Below are 23,475 nucleotides of genomic sequence, written 5' to 3' on the forward strand. Positions count from 1 at the left end.
TCCCCACGAGGCCCGGTCCTCCAGCGGCGCGTGTTCCCCGCCCCCCTTAGCTTCCCCCGCCTCCTCGCGCGCCTCCGATCCACGTCCCCGAGAGTCTAGTCTCCCCACCCCCACCCCCGCTCCCCGCACGGAGTCCCGCTCTCCCCCGCGCCCTTTTCCTCTCTCAGGCTCCGCCCCTCCTCTGCGACATCTCCCCCCCCCCCCCCTTACGTGTCTCCTCCCCTCTACTTCTCCGCGTGGCTTCAGGCCTGGCTCTTTTTGCCCACTTGCAAGTGGAGAAAACGAATGGCCTTCCTACTCAGATTCCAGAGCTGAGCTACTCTGGAGGAGATAGGTCGCTTGCTGCTTAGGAACAAGCCGCCTTTTCTCTGTCCCCCTCGTGGGAAGCTCTCTTTTCTCTGTATATTAGCCCCCACTCTAAACCCCAGAGTTGCATTCCTATCACCTTCCCGTTTCTGTTTCCTAGGGGCATTTTATCCTTACTGGCCGGCCTTTTTTCTCCTCGATTGGCATGTTTGCAGGGCGTCCCCATCCTCGGCCTTTGTATCCAAAAGAAGCACTAAATTTGGTGCCAGGGCTTGGAATAAAATACTGGCTCTGCCCCATTACTTGCGTGATTTAGAGGCAATCACTTCACCACTATGGGCATCAGTTTTTTCCTAAAAGGAAGGAGTTGGACAAGACAGAAGCAAAATTCATTCTAGTTGGGGCAGCTCAGTGGAAAGTCTGGAGTTCTGGGTTCAAATCAGATCTTAAGACACACTTCCTACCTCTACGACCCTGGGCAAGTCACTTAACTCCTATTTCTGCCTTGGAATCCTATCAATTCTATGCCTGAAGGAAAGGGGTTTTTTTGTTGTTTTAATTTATTATAGTTTTCCTTTAACCAACTATGGTATTGTCCTAATAAGGTATTAAAGCCTTTTCCCCCTTTAATGTTTTTTTCTAGCCCCGCTGCCAATCAGAGGGGCCAGCAGACTGTGGTGTATGGAAGGACAGGGTATTTACCTTAGGTCCTCAAGAATCATGGTCCAATTAGATGACCTAATTGCTGTTTATTTTCTCTTGAGTTGCTAAACCGGGTTTTAAATCCTGACCATAAGAAGATAGATAAATTTCTGGCTGTGCAGCTGCATTCCTCTAATGGAAGGATAATCTCATGGTAACTTTAAAGCTTAAAAGCTTGGCCTAGTATTTCTCCTGGTACTTTTTGCCTTTTTCACAGAAGGAATTAATGAAGTTTTTAAAGCAACAGGCATTTGTAGTTACTATGTGACTCCAGTACAATTCTTAGGTTCTTCTTTCCAAACTTTGAGGAAAGAAGTCAGGATTGGTATTTTTATAAAGGCCCTGGAAACAAATCAAAGGCACTTGAAGGATACCTAAAAGAATTTTGTTTATGACCACATCATGTTAGACAAATGTCCCTAGTGTGGTATAGTGGGGAAAGTACTTGGGTTCTGATTCTGGCTTTGCTACACTATCCTAATCTTCCCTTTTTTCAAAGTAGTTTTAATGTAAATTCGACAAATACCAACATTTCTATATTTAAAGAAGAGCAGAAAAACAATCCTATATGAAGCCAGGAATATGTTGTTATGTAATAATTAAACATGGTAGCACCAAAGCTACCTTGCTTATCTTTCTCATTCTGAACTATTACTGCTCTCTTCTCTATATATGTAGAACTTCAGTGAATAAATGTCTTTCTGAATTAAGGAGGCCTTTTTCAGTATTTCAGTTAGAAACTATTAATTGGAGATTACAACTAAATTATTAGAAATTAATCGTTGAGTATTTTTAATAGGATGACAAACTAGCATTTACTTTGTATTAAGCAGATAGTATATGTTTATATTTTAAAGGAGTCAGAGGGAATGTGAATGTTTAACTCGATAGCAAGTATTGAATATTAGTAGTAAGATGAGCTAAAGTTAATGTATGCTTTTTTTTTAACTCATATTTTCAAATGCTATTTATGGTCCATGCAAGCTTAGTCCTAATTCAAATTTAACATGAAATTAAAGTGATTGTTTTGGGGGGCAGCTGGATTGAGAGCCAGACCTAAAGAGGGGAGATCCTAGGTTCAAATCTGGCCTCTGACTCTTTCCAACTTCATGACCCTGGGCAAGTCACTTAACCCCCTTTGTCTAGCCCATACTGCTCTAAAGCCTTGGAATTTATATTTAGTATTTATTCTAAGACAGAAGGTAAGGGTTTAAAAAAATTTAAAGTGATTGTTTTGCTAGAAAGTTATTAAGAAAATGTCTAAGCCACCCTTAATAGCCATTTAAAATCTCTTTAGATCTTACAATGAACTTTTAGATGATTTTCTACATTGTGACATTTTTATTGTGTTTTGGGACTAGAGTATTTGAATTTGTGTCCTAATTCAAAAGATTTTTAGAGCAAGCAAAGGGGTTAGGATTTTTTAAAAATAAAGACACTTAAATGTTAAAAGTTAAAGAAGTCAAATGTTAAATGAAGGTTTTAGTTTACAACACAAACAAATTTCGTTCCATAGCACCTCTTGGTCATTGGTGATATTCCTGTACCCGTGGGAATTATATGCTATGAGCTTATTCCTGGAAGGCTAGCCATATAATATAAATTAACCACAAATCTGAAGAAGAGCACTTCTAAGTGACTAAGTTAGATGCTCAGGCTATTTCTCCAAAATACCTTAAAATCACTTGCCTGTTTTAACCTAAAGCAGTTTCTCCTACTCTTCTGTAACAAAGAAGTGAACTGTATGGGAAGATACTTTGTTACATAGCATATGATATGTTTCTAATAATTACTGCAATTTTGATTTATTTAATATTTTTTTGGTTGTATGCCAAGACTTTAAATATACACTGGTATGGTTATGCATTCTTATCCCAGGTTTGATGTTGTTATGGGATAAAAGGAATCATCATCTATGGTTAAAGAGAGCCTTTAACCCTATAGCCTGCACCTGACCTTCAAAAGTGTTGCTCAGTTATGAGTCTAGGAGGGATTAAGGGTCCAAACTCTTCAGTTTCACACGCTTCCTTGGGTCCCAGCCTAGTTCTGCAACTCTTATCTATAATGGGGGTAAGGGAAGGAGTGGGTAGATTTCTTTATTCTGTTTTCTAATCTTTGTTAATATCACTCTCTTATAATGCTTCTGATTGAATGGAGAATGCAATAAGATAAGTTTAATCTATCTTAACACTGTAACTAATTTCTTTTGAGTACTGATAGTAAGTACTTGTAATTTATACTTATACCAAGGAAGAAAAGTCTTGTCCTGTTGTAATGGAGCAAAAGACTAAAGGTTCATACATGAAGTAAGTTCAAACCATTTATCTTGGATAGGTTGGAGTGCTGATGTGTCCAGAATTATATAGGCCTAGAACTAAACAGCAATAACTATTGCACGACAATAAGACTCTTATAAGCTAGCTGTTTCATAAAAGCATGCCACTGGTCACAGGGAGATTTGTGCAAAGCCAGAGCTGCTCAGTCTAGTGTGACCTGCATATGGTGGAGGCAGCAGCTTTGAAGTGCAAAGAAAATTTTTTCAAATTTTTGTAGGACAAGAAATGTTTGGATCTTGTATCAAAGATGTATATAGTAAGAAAGTTGTTTTTCTTGTTTAAATTTTGGTTCTTTCTTCGGAGTTAAATAAAAACCTTTGGATCCCTCACATATAGTGAAAGAGTATGTGATGAAAAAAATAAGTAAACAAATAGTTTGGAAAAAAAGGTTTTTGAGAGGGAGGGAAAAGTCATGTGCTTTATTAAAGGTAGCCTCCACAGTATCTATGAGATTTGTTTCTCTACAGCTCTTTCCAGTGGTATTCAATTACTGTGGTTCTTCACCTCAGTTTTCTCAGTTGGAAAATAGATGGGGGGTGGGGGCAGACAGGGGCCACCATGGGGCATTGTGTTTGGTTTCTTAGGTTAGAGTTAGTAGATAGGGCAGTTTTGTGTATGCAGTACCATAGTTTGATATTAGATGAGTCTATCAAATCAAAAATGAAAAGACTTTTAATGGTATAACTGCTTTAATTACAAATATAAAGGTGATAACTTATGCTGTACATTTAAAAGTGTATTTTTTCTTTCTAATATAGTGAAGGCGAACGATCAAGTCAAAATGAGAAGAGGAAGGAGAAAAATGTGAAAAGAGGAGGGAATCGATTTGAACCCTATGCCAATCCTACTAAAAGATACAGAGCCTTCATTACAAATATACCATTTGATGTGAAATGGCAGTCCCTTAAAGACCTGGTCAAAGAAAAAGGTAATGGTATTGGTGTTGAGTAGGGTAAAAGGTTGGTCTGTCATTTTTCCTTATGGCTATTTCCTTGGTTATATTTTTAATCTTTTTGTCAGTTGAGGCTGTTTGGGGTAGATTATGTTGTTTTTTTTTTTTTGTTTTGTTTTGTTTTTGTTTTTTGTTTTTGTTTAGGTTTTAGAGTAAGCCCTTTTTGGTTTTTCATGGTCATGCAACTGCTTGTCAAAGAGGGTAGTTTGTGTGGTCACTTGGCCTACAAAAGATACTATTGGCTAACTCTGGATTATAGGGCTTCGATTAAGTTTGAAAGGAGCCATTTTGTCTTAAGGAATATTTTTTGAATTATCTACATTAGTGAGGGTTTTTGAAGCCTTTAATTCAGTTGGGCAAGGTAGTTTGCTGATCCTGGTACAAGTGGATGTCTGTCCTGTAATCAAAATTCTGTAGCTTGACTTGTTCTTAGGGTCTAAATTGGGGTGGGGGTTGGGGGAATGGGACACTCCATAGCCATTTTTATGTAAAATGCAGAGTAGGATGGAGACTTGATTACTTAAAATAGGCATATGTTTGAAATTTAGTGCCTTCAGATGATCCAATGGTTGTGACCCTGGTAACAACTTAAATTTAAGTTTAATCTCCTCTAGAACAGGGGTTAAGCAGCCTTAAAGTACTATGCTATGCAGCATCTGAGACCTATCTTGATGGTATTTGGTTTTTTATCCATTTTTCCCCCTTCTGCATGTCTACCTTGTCTACCTCCCATTCCAGATTCTCCTTTCCCTACCTTTCTTTTTTCTTTTCTATTTTCTTATTCCTGTTAGTATTTATAGAAATGGTTTAGCCTTACTGGTGGGACTCAGATAAGAGGTTGCTTGGACCCTATTCTAGAATAAAATGTTGATAGAGGGTGGGAAGAACAAATTTTATATATTACTTTGAATTTTCCCTTCCTAGAGGCAGTTAGTCAAAAGTTAAAAGGTAATGGGGTTTCTTGAAGGATTTCAGGGTTTGGGCTATTTGGTGGGGGGGAGGGGACATTCATAATAAACAAATATGTGAGTTTGATTTTCAAACTGATAATAGTTTAAATTACACGAATTGATGTTGCTTTGGCTGGCCATTTTGGTATGGTTAGGGGTCATCACATTTAGTTTTGCAGTTATGAATGATCCACAGAGAGTACTGCACTATAACTGAATTTCACCATGATATGCAAGCAATATCATTAGGCAATATGAATATCTTTATATGGTTTTTTCCTAAGTACTATAAATGCCGTTCCAAGTATTATGTGGTTTTTCTCCAGATAACATGGATGGAAAAATGTTGGGTGTGAGATTTGTTTTTCTGCCTTGATCAGCCAAATCATTCCTTCCATGCTCCTAGGGCAACAGTGAAATTTATTCATTTTGTCTGAAGGACTTGTCATGTTACATCCCAGATGCATTGTTCTTGGTTTTTGGGACTGCTGCTTCAACACTGTTTAGAATTGCTGTACAGTACAGTTGGGTCTTATTCTAACTAGTCTTTGGAATCACTCCCAAAATTGTGCTCTTGTGATTTGTTTGAACCACTGAATTGATATTTCTTTTGATATATAAGGTATAGTAGTTCCAAGAACCAGGAATGTAGCTTGAAAATGTAATTGTTAGAACTCTGTAAGAGACTACAGGCCCAATTTTTCATTTTTTAGGAGTGTGTGAACCAGTTTTGGGACATAATGGAGAAAGTAGGTGATATTTTGACTGCTTTACCATTCAGCAATTAAGTTTGGAAGATCTAAAGCTAGTAGCAACAGTGAAGTGTCTGGATGTAGAAGCAGTTCACCTCAATTTGCCATTTTGCACTGGATATATCAAGTATGGAGACGGCACGGTGGTTTACTCAGATTTCTCCAAACTGGTTCTCATAGTCCCCTGGTGCATTGCTTTGAATGCCCGGTTCAGTCATTTTGTGTATTTTTTTGGTGGTGAAATTTAGAATTACAGGTGTGCAGTAAATCAGTATTTTTAATGAACTGTAAAATGTTCTTGTTTAGAGCTCCCCGTATTGGTTAATGAATTTGCTGTTGAACTTAAATAATTGTCAGCAGTATTGGACTTTTGGTAAAGGGGTTCATAAGAAAGAGAATGAATTTTTTTTAAAAATGGTATGCCTAGTTTCAGTGTGTGAAGTCTAAAAAGAGAATTTGAATTAAAAAAATAACCATTTTTACCATGTTTACCTACCAATGATTCTTAAAAAGATAAACTGTTCTATTATTAGTTTAGGAACCCTTTTTTCTCTCTACATCGTAGGTATCCCAAGTTATTTTTCAATGATTATGGAAAATCTTTTTCACAGAAATGCTTTACACTTGTTGCAAATATGTTTGTTTTATGAAAATTGGCTACTGCTCAGTATAGAACTACAGATAATGCATTTATTTAAAAGCATTTGTAAAGGTTTAGCAAATAATAATTGTATATAGTCTCAAAAGAGGTTTGGTTTATATAAGACAAGCCTCAATTCAGTATTTAGAGGACTGGCTCCTGGTGAGAGTCACTTTTAGTTACACAACTAATGGAAATAAAAACCTAGAATGGTAGGCATTCTTGTGAAAATATGAAATAATTTCTTACTAGATAATGGATTGTGTTAACATAGTGCCTTATGGTTACAAAGCATTTTTTAGATACATTATATCACTCGATCACCATATTATATATATATGTACAGAGGAAATAGGGCAGAAAGTATACCCATTTTGTAAACAGAAGCACATGTGTAGGAATCTGAACTGAAATCTCTGGTCTAGTATGCTATACTACCTATTTCTGAATAGTGATTAAAAAAACTACTGACCTATCTTGGTATCAGTTCTGAGACAGAAGAGCTGCAAGGGCTAGGCAGTCAAGGTTAAGTGATTTGCCCAGCATCACACAGCTAGGAAGTGTTTGAACCCAGATCTGCACTTAGCTGCCCTGATGGATCTTTCTTTTCAAGAGTGAGCTCGTATTAAGACTACTGCTTTAACATCCTCCTTCCGCAATAGTATATGGGGATATTTTCCCATCTATTTTAATTTTTCTTCCATAGATCTACAAGCTATTTATTATATTGAGCTAATTGTAAGACAATTGTGCCCTATCGTTTTTCATAAGTATGTACTATAAAAGTCCATAAAACAAACTGTACCTTAAATAAACTAGACCATTGTTAGTTCTTTATAGCTTTAGCTGTTTGAAGAAGGAATATTAATTTAGTTCTTGTTGACCTTTTTTTAAAATTTAGCCTTTAAATATAAGAGCCTTAGCCTAAATGAACCTATCATTAGTGCTATGAATCAGTTACTTTTTTTTCCCCCCAAACTACTTGTTAACAGTATACACATTATGTGATGCTGATCTGATTCCTTCTAGGTTTCAGGTCTTTGGGTGCTTGATGTTTTACATGGCTTAAATAATAAAAATATTTTGTTCCCAGTTCGTTTTCTAAATGTTACATCATTAATTTATTTCCTTTAATTATAGTAAAGGTTCTAGATTATTAATAGTGACATGATCAGTTGTGAAACTTGAAAGCTTCTTGAAAATTAGACTTTTGGAGAGCTGAGACTTTTATGTGACTTAGAAACTTTTTCCATTAAAGAAAGATTTGTGATGGACTTGAAACTACCAGTAATTACATTGCTCAAAAAAATTGTTTCAAAGAATGATGTTCCTCCGTTGGGAACTGAAAAGTGGATTAGAAGAAACATAACATTCTCCACTTTACTTTATCAGTACCCTTCTCTTTTCTAAGATCTAGAAGTCTAATAAGAAGATGGTTTAGCTACCCAAAACACTTACTTTGACTGCCTGCCCATTATTACCCTCTTCTTGATGAGACTCATTCTTACTTTGCTTCCATTCTGGTTTTTGCTGATTAGAGAGATGAGCAGGACAAGCCACTCCTGGTAGCAACAAGGATACTAGATGGAAGAATAAAAGAACTACTTTCTAAACCAATCTTAAAATTTCAAAAATTGACCTAATTTGAATTACTTTTTCCTTGAAATGTGATATATGGTATATGTCTTCGAAAATGTTTGCATATTAGAACTGAGTAAAAAGAATATTAGATTAATTTGAGTTAAAGGTGATCTAGAAAACTTTTCCATTTAATAGCTAGCAGTTATAGAATCTTTTAAGATGTATGAGAATGAGATTGTGGAATCTCTATCCTTGGATGAAGAAACACCATCTCTCAGCAGCTAGTTCACTTGGATTAACTGGGGAATGGGGCAGATGGAGCAGAGGCAGGACTGTGGACCACCAGTAAGTTCTTCATGGATCACAGTCTGAGGAAGAAAAGAAGGCAGGTCAGTAGTATATTTATTATTAACACCACATTTAGTGGTGGCCAGTTTACCTAGGTAAGCAAAGATTTATTTAATGACGTGCTCAACCCTCCCTTAATAAAGCTCATGCAGTATACTAAATAACTTGAAAGTTGTTATTGGCCGAAAATATGCACATGCAAGGACACACAAAAATGTTTTGGCTTAATTTATCTACATTGAATTTGTGGGGCAAATCTATATTTTCAAAACTAGTATCTCTTCTACTTAATTCCCCTACACATTTTTCTCAACTGCCCAATAGGAATTAGACCAAGTTTTATAATTGGGTTTATCTCCTTGAAATGTCCGTTTAACACTGTGAAGTCAATAATCAAAACTTATGAGGTGAGCATCTGTTTTGTTGCTGTTGACATTTTTGAAGGTTAGGACTGTCCTCACCTGGGATTTAGGGAAAAGGAAGCTTCTAGTTCACCTCTATATTCTGTCGAACCATCTTGGGCAGATTTAAATTATTTGTCGTACATGTTGTGAATCCCCAGAAAAGCCAGTTTGAAACCAGTTTAAATACCATGGCTTCTTTATACTGGGTGTGGATAAGTAATTTTTGAGGTGAGCGATGTGTTTTTTGTAAAATGCTACAGTATATCCCCTGTTGTCCATAAACATCTCTGCTAGATTTTTATTATAATACTTAAATATAATAGGAGCTCTCTTTGACACTGTGTCCTCTACATTTCATTCCTTCCTTCAGCTCTTTACAGACTAAGAAGGGGGGAACCATATCCCATTTTAATCAGTTAGGAGACACTAATAGCTTATACATTTAAAATTGATATAAATCATAGTTCTAGGGGATTCTTAGAGCCTTGATTTAGATTGAACATTGCTTGCTAGTAGCAAAATTCATTTATTACAACTAGAAAGTGGGTTTTGTTATCTGTTTAATTTCAGATTTTTTTGTTTTAAATGCATTATAGAATAGGCCATGTTTGGGGTTTTCAGAGTCTTGAATTCAGGTTCTTTTTATTGCACACTGTAATAGAATTGGCTTTTCTATAATAATTAAAGCTGGATGTAGTCTTAAGCATTAATTTGTACCAGTACTGAAGTAGCTTCTGAAGTAACTCCCACATATCCATATGAAAAGGGGAGAAGGAAGAAAGCAAGCATGCATTCATACATACATTTTAATGATTGCTTACTTAATATGTGCTGGATGCTATTCTGGGGAGGAATGCACATTAGTGGTTTTCATCTAGGATTGATACCAAGGTCAGTTGCTATAAGACTATCTTTGATATTATTACTGACTCTGTCCTTACCCCCTGAAAGTACTCTTGACTTTTTTAATCAAAAGTTTTCTTGAATTCTTTAGCAAAATTTACTTTTAAAATTATTTTTTGCTTCTGCTAAACTACTCTTAAAAAGGCTAAATTTAGCTACATTTGCTAAGTCTAGCCTAGCTTCTAGAAGCTCTCTTAAAACCATTAACTCCATTCTATTCAGGGTAAACTTAAACCCTAAAGTTTTGCTTGGGACCTTGTTTAATAGAATGAGAATTGAGAGAGTCCAGCTCCTTTGCTGGTTAAATCTCAAAATAATTAAAAACCAAGGGTAGCATTTTGTTGAATCAAAACCTACATGACATAAATAATAGCCTTCTATTCCTATTTGTGGCCTAGAAGAAAAGAGTGTTAGAAAATGTTTTTATATGACTATGAAAGGAGGTATGGTTTAGATAGATTGGTCTTGACTTTTAGATAGCAGTCACAACTCTCTTATTTATAAAATGTCTATGGTGAGCATGGACACTGACTTTAACATGTATGAATATTGAATTCTGGCAGTAAATTATAGCTGACTTGAGTCGGACCTTGTGATTCTTTTTTCTTTTTTTTAAAGGCCATTGGTAAATTATGTTCTTATAGCAAATAAATTTTGAGATTCGTCTTCACAGTTTGACATATTTTGTCATTAAAATAGTAGACAAGGGCTGTTGGTCCTCTAATGGCTGCTGCTGTTGAAATGAATGGCAATTTAAAAAAACTGGCCTCTGAGAAATGTATTTGTTTTTATTTTAGATGGTAAAATAGAGGCCATCCTAATTTAATGAAGTGTGTACTTAGAGCTTTTGGCTAGATTTGTTTATGCTTGGGCATTTTTCAATTTATTGTACATAAACCAGTGCATATTTGCAAAAAGTTAAACTTTGCTACAAGGTCCATTGATTCCTTGAAAATTCTTTTTACTTGCTCCCTCTGCTCTGGGCACATAGTGCTTACCAATTTAGCTGTTTGGGGAGACCCTAGAAAGGATAAAGTACTCTAGATTTTAGACTTTAACTCATTTACTTGTCTTGACCATAAACACTTTACAACATTTAGAACTTGATTTTAATGACTGTGGTAGAAAGCAAAGTGTTGCTCCTGAAGAAAATCCTAATGTTTTTCCTTGACTTTTAAAATAATTTGCCATATTAAATTTAAAATGGTTCATGTAGCATTCAACCTAATATCCTACAAAGGAAGCCTATGAAATTTGAATGGCTTTTGTACGTAATCCAGCCTATTTCAACTTGTACTTACTTAGAAATGTTGAAAACCAAATGAAGATAAACTTGGTCTTTGGTGGTATTTAACTGATACTCTGAATTTTGTGGGGATAAGACCTTGGCCTAGAGATAGACAACCTGATTTTTTTTTAAGCTGTATTTTTAAAAATTGTAGCTTCAATAAGCCATCTTCTTCAAACTCAGCAGCCATTTTGGTAGTTGTATTCTTGGTGGTAAACAATCTGGTTATGGTGGTCATGATTTGGCAATCCAAATCTTGAGGAAAACCTGCAGAATTAGCTTTTTGAAATGCTCTTTAGTCTTGGCCTTTGAGAAGATCAGAATTGTAAACGGCTGTTGGCTACAGATGTAAAGTGAACATTAAATTTTGGTTTCTTCGTCACCTGAAGGAAGATGTCAAAAGCAGCAGTAGAAAATAATTGCCTATCATAATTTTGTTGAAGATGCTGCTCTGGTTTTGTGGTTTTGTAGCAAACCAGTTGAACCCTATTTCTAGGATAAGTGTCAAGCCAAGATCTGTGTGTTCATTTGGATCTTCTATTTAGTGGCATTCAAATGTGTACTGTTCACCTGCATTCTTTTAAAAACAGCCATAAAAATGTGTTTTCCTCCCAAAAAGTTAATGTGTAGACATATTTCCTATGGATTTGGATTGCCTCTAGTCATGAATGAGTATTCCAGACAGGAAATTGATATCATGGAAGGAAGTCTGTGGAAATTGCTTGTTTGTGGTGGGAGGAAAATCAAGGACATATTGTTAAACTAGTCTCACCTACTTTTACTGCACACCTGTAATGCCTAGCTTGGTGGTTTAGAGAATATGGAGTGTTTCTGGGCTTTCTTATAAGGCAGAGGCTCCATACAAGGTTGCTGATGATTGTTCTAAATTCCCATTGTTTTCTTGGCTTTTCTCCCTTGGTATATGTGTCGTCTGGAATCTGATTTGTAGTTGGTGAGGTAACATACGTGGAGCTCTTAATGGACGCTGAAGGAAAGTCAAGGGTAAGTGTTTGAGAGAATTTCTTCTGTGGATTTACTACATGACAAATGTAACTGTATGGTGGCGTGGAGTGGAATGAATTCAGGAAGGTAGTGAGAGCTATGTTACCAATAGGTAATATTCGACATTGCCATACTTTTGAAAGGGGGTGGGGAGGGCTTGCAAATGGGGGTCCCACTGCTCCAAATGATTGTCCAAAGAGCTTTTTGGCATTCTGTTTGGATGTTTAATTTGGGTAACTGGGGACCAATAGTAGCATCGTCTCTTTGTTAATAGAGGAGTTGGCTGTGTGTGAATTATGCATGGAACTCTGGCGGTGGCATATTAATGTAAAACGTGTGTTCTTGTTCTAGAAAATGTTATTTTTGGTTGTTTGCTGAATTTGTAAGTTGTGTGAAAAAACGTTTCTGAAAAGTTGCCCTTGTGCCAGTAAAGCATAAATCATATACTTAAAACTTTTGAAAGTTTAAAATTGGCAAATAGATATTAAACTATTTTCTGTTGAGTGTAATAGGATGGCTTAGAACAATCAATAGGACAAGCTTACTTAATGTATTGAAGGGTTGGATTTAGGATGAGTAGGACAAGGAATTGATTGACTACAGAGGGGAGCAGATCTAAAGTTTGTGGAGTGTTCTTGGAGAACCTGAATTTAGGTCTGCTTATTACAACTTCAGAAACTACAGTGCAACCCTGGTAATGTGTAGAAGCTAGGATATCATGGAGTCCAGCTTTTAGTAAGGAAGGATAGGTAAGATACTTCTTCTGTCACCTTCCCCCTTAAAAGGGCTAATTTTTAAACTAATTTTATGTAAACTTTATTTTTAGTTTTGTTTTTTGAAAAATTCTTTGCACTTACTTTTTTTTCTTTTTCTTTTTCCTTGCCCTTCTGGTTGGTCTTTGGCTGCTTCTAAAGGGATGTGCGTAAGTATTCTTTAATTTCTTTACTGGTGATTGTGTTTTCAAAGTTACAGAACATTCCATTCATATCTTTTTGATTCTTCATAGTGTTGTTGAATTCAAGATGGAAGAAAGCATGAAAAAAGCTGCTGAAGTTTTGAACAAGCATAGTCTGAGTGGAAGACCTTTGAAAGTCAAAGAAGTAAGATTTTTAGAGTCTCTAAGATTAAATTATGGAACCTAAGAGTGACGTTTTTATATAGCCCTTTTCATATTCATGAGATAACTAATGGAAATAGTCTCACTCCTTTTTTCCACAAAGATGTGATGATTGGTCATTCAGCTAACTACTAAGTTTTTTTTACCCCCAGCCCAGGTTATCAAACTTAAGTCCATTGTCCTTCCTGCTATACCATGCTGCCTCTAAATGAAGCTAGACTGCAAATTCACCAAAAAAAGTGCTAGTTTCTGGCATGTTTTGTTCATCAAATTTGAGATTAGTCCTCCATCTATAATCCTGATACCATCTTAGACAATAGTACTATTGTCCAGTTAGTTACTAAACCCCAAATTGGTCTCTGGACACCTTCTAATATGATTTTTGTGAGTCCCTAAGCAGAGAACTAGATCAGTAACGCAAAGAGCCAGCCTATGATAGGTATCATTTTGCTATCCTCTCAAGTTTTACCCTCCCCATCTTTGTTGTTTTGCTTTGTTTTTAAACCCTTAACTTCTGTGTATTGGCTCCTAGGTGGAAGAGTGGTAAGGGTGGGCAAGTGACTTGCCCAAGGTCACACAGCTGGGAAGTGTCTGCGGTTACATTTGAACCTAGGACCTCCCGTCTCTAGGCCTGACTCAATCCACTGAGCTACCCAGCTGGCCTTCCCCCCTCCCCCCAATCTTTGGGTTTTAAGTCTGTTGTCTCACCATCTTTTCCTCCCCTCTGGATAAATTCTTTGACAGTGGCATATTTTGGAGATATCTCTTCCTTACATGATTCTTTTTGTGTGGTTCTTTGCTACAAATGCTTCACCACTGCCCACTCTAATTTGAGAGTGCCTCTTTCCTTGATATTTGAACCAAATTCAACAGCCTTCTTTCCTATATTTATTAGATTCATTTTAGGGGGAGAACCAAATTAAATGGCCTGCTGCTTGAGAGAACTCAAACAATACCTTTGTTTTCTTCTTTTATCAACAATCAAATTAACTAGCATTTCTTTAAGTACCTGCTAAGTGTCAGGTGTGGTCCTATAAATTAAGGAGACTTGGCAAGAAAACAGTTCTTACCAGGAGCTTACATGTATCTAATGGGGGAAATTAAAAGATATATATAAGTATATTCAGAATAAATCAAGTGGAGGATAGAGGTCAGTGGAGTAGGGAGGAGGAATAATCACCACTATGCCAGATCTTGTGCTAAGAACTTTACAAATATTAGCTCATTTTATCTTTACAAAACCCTAGGAAATAGGTACTATTAAAATCTACATTTTATAGATGAAGACACTGAGGCAGGCAGAAGTTCAGTGATTGGTCCAGCTAGAAAGTGTCTAGGGCTGGATTTGAACTCGGGTCTTCCTGATTCCAAGCCCAGCACTTTACCCATTGTACCAATATCAGTCTATAGTGAAGAGTATTAGTAGTTTGTGTCAGTAAGGAATTCTTATAAAATGTAATACTGGGTTCAAATATGCCCTTGACTGTGTGACTTTGGACAAGTTACTTGACCTTCCTATACCCCTTTAGTTTCTTTGTCTGTAAATGAAGGAAACTTGAGCTAAATAATCTTCAAAGTCCCTTAGAGTTTTAGTTTCATTATCTTATTGTGAATAATATAAGGGAAATGTGGACAAGACTTGGAAATGGTTGAATGGCAAGAATCACGAGATGATTGATATAGAGCTAAATGGGACCTCAAGAGTCCATCTAGTCCCACCCTGCTCATTGTACAAAAGTAGTAGCTAAGTTCCAGGGAAATTGTGGCTTGCTCAAACCCACAATGTACTTGTCATCTGCTTAGAAGTATTGGGATACCCCCAAGAATCTGTATTACCTCTGCTATTTAAAATTTTTATCATTGACTTGGAGAATCAACCAACAATCCTTTATTAAAACATTGTTATACACAGACACAATGCTAGAAGTTTGGTTTACAAAGAATGAAACAATCCTTGCTCTTGAGGAGTTTACATTATTGGGAGAAATATACATTTTAATGTACATACCTTAATAACCATAAAGAGAATAAATATAAGGTAGTTAGGGAGAGAGGTATTAGCAATTGGGACAGGAGAATCAGAAAGGTTTTGTGTGGAAGGTGTTGTGGATCTGTGACTTGAATGAAGAAAGGGATTCTATGGACAGGAATCAGAAGGGATTGTGTTCCAGGTATAGAGACGCAGTGTTGTGTGTGAGGAACAGAGTAGAAGGTCAGATGTGAAGGAACAGATAGGTAGCAGAAGAATGATAGGATCAGGCCTCATTTTTGTGGTCTCTGTGTAGGATGAATTGGAATAGGTGGAGAAACTTGAGGCAAGGAGACCAATTAGGAGGCTGTTGGAATTATCTTAAGTGGGAAGTAAAGAAAATAGTAATAATAGCTAGCATTTAAATAACACTTAACTGTTAACATTAAAATGATTTTGAGAGGCTGATTTTTGAGTGAGAATATTAGCTCATTTGTTAGGCCAGGATCATAACCAATAGAGAGACCTCTTCTCAGTGACCAAAGACCCAAGAGGTTGGCCAGGCAACTTAATAAGAAATTTAGGAGCTCCTTATTTGGTCCCTCACTTGAACATTCCAAGACATCTCTAATTGGTAGATAGCTAATTAAGAGGTGGTTCATCAACTATCCATTCTTCCCCATCCTGGTGTCATGGAGAGCATATACATAGGTAAAGAACCCTTGTCCTGTTTGGTTTTTGTTTAAGTTTAATTAATTTAGAATTCCATGGTTACATGATTCATGTTCTTTCCCTCCCCTCCTCCCACCCCCCTCCCATAGCCAATGAGCAATTCCACTGGGTTTTACATGTAAGACCTATTTTCATATTATTATTTACACTAGGCTGATTGTTTAGAGTCTACCTTCCCATTGAACCATGTGATCAAGCAGTTGTTTTTCTTCTGTGTTTCTGCTCCCACAGTTCTTTCTCTGGATGTGGATAGCGTTTTTTCTCATAAGTCCCTCAGAATTGTCCTGGGTCGTTGCATTGCTGCTAGTGGAGAAATCCATTACATTCGATTGTACCAGTGTATCCATCTCTGTGTACAAATGTTCTCTCTGCTTCTTTCACCCTGCATCAATTCCCAGAGGTGGTTCCAGTTCACATTGAATTCCTCCAGTTTATTATTTCTTTTAGCACAGTAGTATTCCATCAACAACAGATACCACAACTTGTTCAGCCATTCCCCAATCGAAGGGCATCCCATTCATTTTCCAATTTTTTGCTACCACAAAGAGTGTGGCTATAAATATTTTTGAACACATATTTTTCCATATTATCTCTTTGGGGTAGAAACCCAGCAGTGTTGTGGCTAGATCAAAGGGCAGGCAATATTTTAAAAGCCCTTTGGGCATAGTTCCAAATTATCTTCTAGAATGTTTGGCTCAATTCGCACCTTCCACCAGTAATGCATTAGTATCCCAATTTTGCCACATCCCCTCAAACATTTATTATTTTCCTTTGCTGTCATATTGTCCCTTTCATTTATTAACCAAATTCTGTTAAAAGGAAGATACTCCTGACTGGATGATGCTGGAGAGGAATTCTCTATATACAGGAATTGAGTCCTTTCTACTTCAGGACCCTGATATAAGAAATAATAAAGTATGTGAAGTTTTTACACTACTCTCTGCCATGTACTATGCTAAGCATCTTAAAAACTATTTTTGTTTGATCTTCCTCATAACCCCAAGAGAGGTAGGTGCTAGTGTTATCCCCATTTTTCAGATGAGGAAATTAAGGCAGACAGGGTAAGTAATTTGCCCAGTCACACAGTTAGTAAGTGTCTTGGGGCAGGTTTTGAATTCAGGTCTCCTGATTTTGCCCAGCGTTCTATCTACTGCCACTAACTGCCTCAGGTAATAGGATGGGCAAGATTTGGCACTTGTTGGCTGTATAAAATGAGGAAGAAGTTAAGGATGATGATGAAGTGACAATTGAGTTATAAGATTTTTCTAGCATGTCCAGTCTGAAATGTCTAATCAGAATTTTTGAATATTGGCCTAAAGCTTGGGAGATTGACTGGGGTTTGTCATATAGATCTCTAAGTCATCTACAAGAAATGGATAATTAAACCGAGAGGAGCTAATGAAGTCACCGAGAAAAAGAGAAAAGGGAGCCTAAGACAAAGCCCTGGGAAATATCTAGGTATTCCCCAGCTAGAGGGCAGAATAAGGATGATGAAGCATCAAAGGAAACTGAGGAGCAGTCACAAGTTGCAGAACCAAGAAACAAGCAGTGTCACAAAAAGAGTGTGTAGTGACAGGGTGGTCAGAATGTCAAATGCAGCAGAGAGCCCAAGAAAGGTGAGCACCGAGAAAAGATCAATGAAGAGAGCAGTTTCCGTTTGGGGGGGGGGGGGGGTGTTTTTGTTTTTAAACCCTTACCTTCCCACTTAGAATCAATCCTGGGTATTGGTTCTAAGGCAGAGTGGTACGGACTAGGCAATGGGGGTCAAGTGACTTGTCCAGGGTCACACAGCTAGGAAGGGTCTGAGGCCAGATTTGAACCCAGGACCTCCCATCTCTAGGTCTGACTTTCAATCCACTGAGCCACCCAGCTGCTCCTAGTTTCAGTTTTGAGATCAGGTAAAATAATTGTGTTTATTACCTCAGTACAGAGTGATAAGGATAGGAAAATTTGACCTACTTGGAGTGCTCTAGAAGTCTTTTGTCTCTCAGAGAGAATAGAGAGCAGGTAAAAATGTAACTGCTCCTTTAATACCTGGCCTTCATAATAAGCCTGTCAATTGAATACATTTCTCTTCAAACAGTTGTGCAGAAATTAATGACTATTGAGCTACTGAATTGTGTAGGAAGAAAATGAGAGAGCTTTTTGGTTGTTATCCTTAATACCGTCACAATTGGAAAGGGCCTTTTATAGAGCTTTTCTCATAACATCTGCCAACCGCCATCACTTATATGTGAAACAAATAATATCAGTGAATAACTGCATGCATTCATTCCCCAGAGAACTGACTAAGCATTTCTCATGTGTCAGACCCTGTTAATATCTCTTGTGATTCTCACCGTTGCCTTTCTGGTTCATCTCTTTAGCTTCTTACATCTTGAATCCTGCAACAGCTGACTTACCTGACCTTCCCTATCCTTTTCACACCTGTAACCCTGTGCTTCTGAAACCAGGTTTTGAGTTATCCCTGATTTGGATTTTAAGAAGCAATGTGGCATCAAGTAGATATAGTTGAAGTCAGGAGGACTTGGAATTAAATCCTGCCTCAAATATTTGTAATTTCTGGACAAGTCACTTGGCCTTCCTGGTTTTCAATTTCTTCATCTCTAAAATGGGGTTAAAATAAATATTTGTATTAACCTATCTGACAGGGTGGTTGTGAGGAAATGATACTGTAATATAATTACATTAGTTTTGTGTTTCATAAGTTAATTTGATCTCCCTTTCTGTGTTATGTACTGTAAATATGAGTGAGAGTATAAAAGTTGCTTTTGCATTTATTGTTGAGAAATTCATATATTAAAGCTAAAAGGAATCCTAATCCATCTGATCCAACACCTTCATTTTATAGAGAGGAAGCTGCAACCTCTGGAGGTTAGTAGTAGGCCAAAATAAGAACCCAGGCATCTACATATCTACATGCTTTCCTCTAGTCAGCTTTTCTTTTTCATTATCTCTCAAGGCATTGACATAGATTTAGTGTATCTTGATTTCACCTAGTACATTTGGCAAATCATTTTGTCCTTGCAAGCTTGTATAATAAATTGGTTAGAGGGATGTGGAACTTGTTGAATTGTCAAATTTAACAGTAATTAATGACTGGCACCCTGGAGGGAACTCACTTGTTTTGTTCCACTGGGCTTTGAAAACAAGACACAATGGAATATAAATGAAAAAAACATTTTGCTTTTTGTATTTTAAAATTCTCATTTCGGGTTTTTCAAATTTTCCCTTTTCAAAAGTTAATTTGTACTCTGGTACTTTCTAATCTTTATCTTTCCTCTAAAAATAAATTTTATGTCATTTTTTTTTTCATTTCTTAGTTGATTGTGGGTGATTATTTCTCCTAAGCCTGCTTTTTATTTCCTTTTTTTTTTTTTAATTAAATTGCTTTTCTATTTCTTAAAGAGATGACATCCTTTATCCATGTCATGCTAACATTTACTTTAGGGATGGCTCTGAAGCAAAAGCATTTCGAGGATGGGTCACTAGGTTCTTTGTCAGGAAATACAAGTGTCTCTGCTTCATAGTACTTAGAATGTGTGGGCTCCCCTTGAAGCCCTGAATGTAGCTTTGTGCCCTCCCTATTAGAAGCTTTAACATTGGCACATGCTGTACAGTCAATGACCATTTTCTCTTTTCCTTTATTCTGAAATTTTCAGGCTCTTATTCTAGTGGTTTTGAAACCAGGAACTTGCTTTTGTTCATGTATTCTTTGACCTTCTTTGAGCTTCAAATTAAGCTATTGGGGTTGAGGTGGTCCACATAGTAATGCTCAGTTGTAGTGGGTTAGAATTGGCAATAGAAAGTGATGTCTGCTTCCCAGAGTCGTCGTAAGAAAAAAGTATAATATTTGTGAACCACTTTATAAACCTTAAAAGTGCTTTAGAAAAGCTACCTTTTGTTATGGGATAGTGTATTCCTTTGTCTTGTATAATTTATGAACTCCTAAATTATGTGTGGAGGAGAATTAAACTGCGTAGTGTCAGGAAAAGTTAATGTTTATATGTTCTGGAGAAATGAGAAACTTTTAAAATCGAATTAGCTGTAAAAGAGTATACATATTTTAATCTTTCTACTTCATCCCTAGTTACTAAATGTCATAATCTTTAGAGTCAGCTTTAGATTATAAAGGATAGAGCTAAAACCTATGGTTCCGTTGGTATATGGAATTCCCTCTTTAGGAAAGTCTTAACCCAGCGCAGGTCAGCATCTTCTCTACATCTTAGAGAATTGTGGAGAGCAAAGCAAACTCTGAGAAATAAATGACTTCCCAGGGTCACATAACTGGTATGTTGTCAAGAGGTAGAGAGCTTGGAGCCAAAAAGACCTGAGTTTAAAACAAACTCTAGCCACTTACATCATGCTTGCCTGTCTTAGATTAACTTGTGTAAATTTAAGTGATATACCTAACCTTCACATCACAATTCAAAAAGGATCCAGAATGTTGATGGGTGCTGCTTAAAAGAGCTATCAAGTGAATCATAGAATTTTATTTTTGAGTGTGTGTGAAACAGGCTCTGACCTAATCCTGCAGTCTCATTGCCACAACTTGGCAGCAATGAAATGACTCTCTAGCAAGTTTATATTGCCTATCTGCAAGTAACCAGGACTTGGATTGTGTTCTCTGGGTACAAAGGAGGAAGGGTGGTGCCATCAAGAACATTACATTCTGATTTTGTTTGGAAAATGGGGCTCTTCCTTGATGGTTTTTCCCACTTCTGTTTGTGATTGAAAATTTCTCTTTCAAGGCCTACTTTAATCCTCTCATATAGTCTTCCAATTATATGTTGAAAGCTACTGAATACATAGAGTGGGTATGTATTGTCAGTTTAACATTTTAGCCCCACAGTTCTGGTAGAGAGCTTTGGCTAGTGTACCTCTTTAATTTCTTATGGTCCTTAATTATTTGTTTATAATTTGTATTTAATTTCTGAAGTAGTAAGAAATAAAAAAATGTGAATACAACCCCTTAATGTTTGATGTTATTGAATCACATATACTGAATGTAATTTTGCTTGTTTTAGGATCCTGATGGCGAACATGCCAGGAGAGCAATGCAAAAGGTGATGGCTACAACTGGTGGGATGGGTATGGGACCAGGTGGCCCAGGAATGATTAATATCCCACCCAGTATCCTAAATAATCCTAACATCCCAAATGAGATTATCCATGCATTACAGGCCGGAAGACTTGGAAGCACAGTATTTGTAGCAAATGTAAGTAAAATGATAATATTTTAAAATGCAAAGTTTGGATGTTGCCAGTTTATTAGTGTCACAGTTCAGAGAATAAAGGTGATTATTCAAGTTCTAATTAACTAGAGAAAAGGAAAATCTGCATGACTGAGAAAGATAAATCACCCCCTCTTCTCCCCATCCCCCCAATTAGCCTAAAATGTTTGGTTCTTATAGCTGCCTGGACAGAATAGAAATAGGCAGAAGTAGCTTAGATTAATAGAATGCAAGAAAGAAAAGCAGATTCCTAATCTCATGCAATTTCTGTTAGAATCAGTGAAAGCTATAAACAGTAGAATTGCTTATTTGACTCAGAATATTCCATAGTGTAAAAAAATCTATAGCCTTGCATTTCATTCTCTTTCCATCTCCCCATGCCACAAGGGAAGGGAGGATTGAGGCCAAGAAGGTAAAGGAGGCATGGAAACAAGCAAGGGTCAGTTTATTGTATCTTTAGCTGAGCCCTGGCCTCATCTGCTTTGTTGAGTAGCTCTTTAACTCTCTGAGGTAAATGGTGCCTCTTTTCTAGTTCATCTTCTTCCCATTCTTGTGGGTAGACTGTCTTGGGAACAGTTGATTATTGAACTGAAAAATATGTCATCATTAGTCTCAAACCTAAGGTTGGGGAGAGTTCAGATCTTTTAGCACAGGGAATTTTCCATATCAAGGTAATTAAATTTCTGTGTTTAGATGGGAGGTTTGGAGAGGAAAAACTAGTATATGGGGGGAGGGGGGCTTGAAAGAGACACTGTCACTGGAAAAATACAAAGAACAGGCAAAGGAGAGAGTGATCTTTAGGAATAGGTTTAAATTGAGGCATTTTGGTACAGGAGATTTGTTGTCCCAGGGTCTTTGTTTGAATGTCAATTCTGCTGCCATTCTTCTGTGAGCTTGGACAAGTCACCTCATCTATTAAATGAGAGGATTGGACTGAATTGCCTCTGAGAGATCTTTGTAAATGTATTGGGGTAGGTTCGGGACTTGTCTCATCTTGACATAAGTTTTTAATGGCCATGTAACTCTCCTCTCCAAGGCCACTTACCTTTGTTTTGAGCTGCTTGGGCTCTGGTAAGTTCCTAAACTCTACTTGCTTCTGACTCTTGGAGAGTTGAACTAAAATTTGCAGGAAGGGTTTTAGAATCTTTGATCTTAAGGGAGAAGGGAGGCCTGTCTGGTCTTATCTTACCAACTCCTTAATTCCTAATATTTTGCCTCTTTTCTATCAAAACAGCCTAAGCCTAAATATATAGGTATCTGTTGTAGACTTTTTTTTTTCTTCACTGAAAAGTCTAAAGGAAAAAGGATTTTAAAAGGGAGGGGACTGTAAATGGAGTGAGGGTGGGTGAGTCTGGGAGTCTATTCCTTTTCCTCTTTACCAGCAAATTTTTTTTTTTTAAACTAAAAAACAAAAATGACTTTTTTAATTTTAATTTTTTTTTAAACCCTTGTACTTCGGTGTGTTGTCTCATAGGTGGAAGATTGGTAAGGGTGGGCAATGGGGGTCAAGTGACTTGCCCAGGGTCACACAGTTGGGAAGTGGCTGAGGCCGGGTTTGTACCTAGGACCTCCTGTCTCTAGGCCTGACTCTCACTCCACTGAGCTACCCAGCTGCCCCGAAAAATGACTTTTTTAAAATAGGGTTGTGTACCAGACTTCCCATGGTGAGAAATCATGTTTAGAAGCAGCTGCCAGGAAAATAAACCCATTTCCCCCTCAATGTCAATTATAGCCTTCCCTCCCAAAATGGCTATGGAGGAGGGACTTTCAGGCCTTAGGATCTATTCTTCAATGATACTCAAAAACCCTTACCTTCAAGTCTCAGAAGCCATTGGTAAGAGAAACTTAGAGGTGAGGGTTCAGAACTGGTCCTAATTTGGAGATATATATATATATATATATATATTTTATATTTTATATATGTGTGTGTGTGTGTGTGTGTGTGTGTGTGTGTGTGTGTGTGTGTGTGTGTATATTTGATCCTTACGTTCTGTCTTAGAATCAAAACTAGGCATTGATTTTGAAGAGAAGGAAACTAGTTTGATGGGGAGGGGCCTTGAAAGAGATGTCACCGGGACAACAGTAATGGGGGGCCCGGGGTTGGTAAGCAATTTGCTCTGAGTCACACAGCTAGAAAGTGGTCTGAGGCCACATTTGAACCCAGTAACTCTTGGCTCGCAATCCACTGAGCCACCTGGTTCTCCCTTCAGAATATACTTTTAAAATGTTAAGCATATTCACTTCTCTTGAGGACCAAAT

At 37.2% G+C, this 23,475-nt stretch overlaps 1 protein-coding gene across 5 annotated transcripts in view; it reads left to right on the forward strand.

Moving 5' to 3' along the window:
• The window catches only part of HNRNPM (heterogeneous nuclear ribonucleoprotein M), a 45,255-nt gene that overhangs the window by 5,403 nt on the left and 16,377 nt on the right, over positions 1 to 23,475 (forward strand). For 3 of the 5 annotated variants that reach the window (XM_044672778.1, XM_044672795.1, XM_044672786.1), the window contains exons 2-6: positions 4,103 to 4,272; positions 12,112 to 12,164; positions 13,079 to 13,086; positions 13,171 to 13,264; positions 21,010 to 21,201. In XM_044672778.1, coding sequence (XP_044528713.1) covers positions 4,103 to 4,272; positions 12,112 to 12,164; positions 13,079 to 13,086; positions 13,171 to 13,264; positions 21,010 to 21,201 — 517 coding nt within the window. Of the gene's footprint in view, positions 1 to 4,102; positions 4,273 to 12,111; positions 12,165 to 13,078; positions 13,087 to 13,170; positions 13,265 to 21,009; positions 21,202 to 23,475 lie in introns of those variants that run through there. The other 2 variants (XM_044672804.1, XM_044672813.1) reach the window with 2 other exon arrangements.

Source organism: Gracilinanus agilis, chromosome 1, assembly GCF_016433145.1.
Source record: "Gracilinanus agilis isolate LMUSP501 chromosome 1, AgileGrace, whole genome shotgun sequence".
Lineage (NCBI taxonomy): Eukaryota > Metazoa > Chordata > Mammalia > Didelphimorphia > Didelphidae > Gracilinanus > Gracilinanus agilis.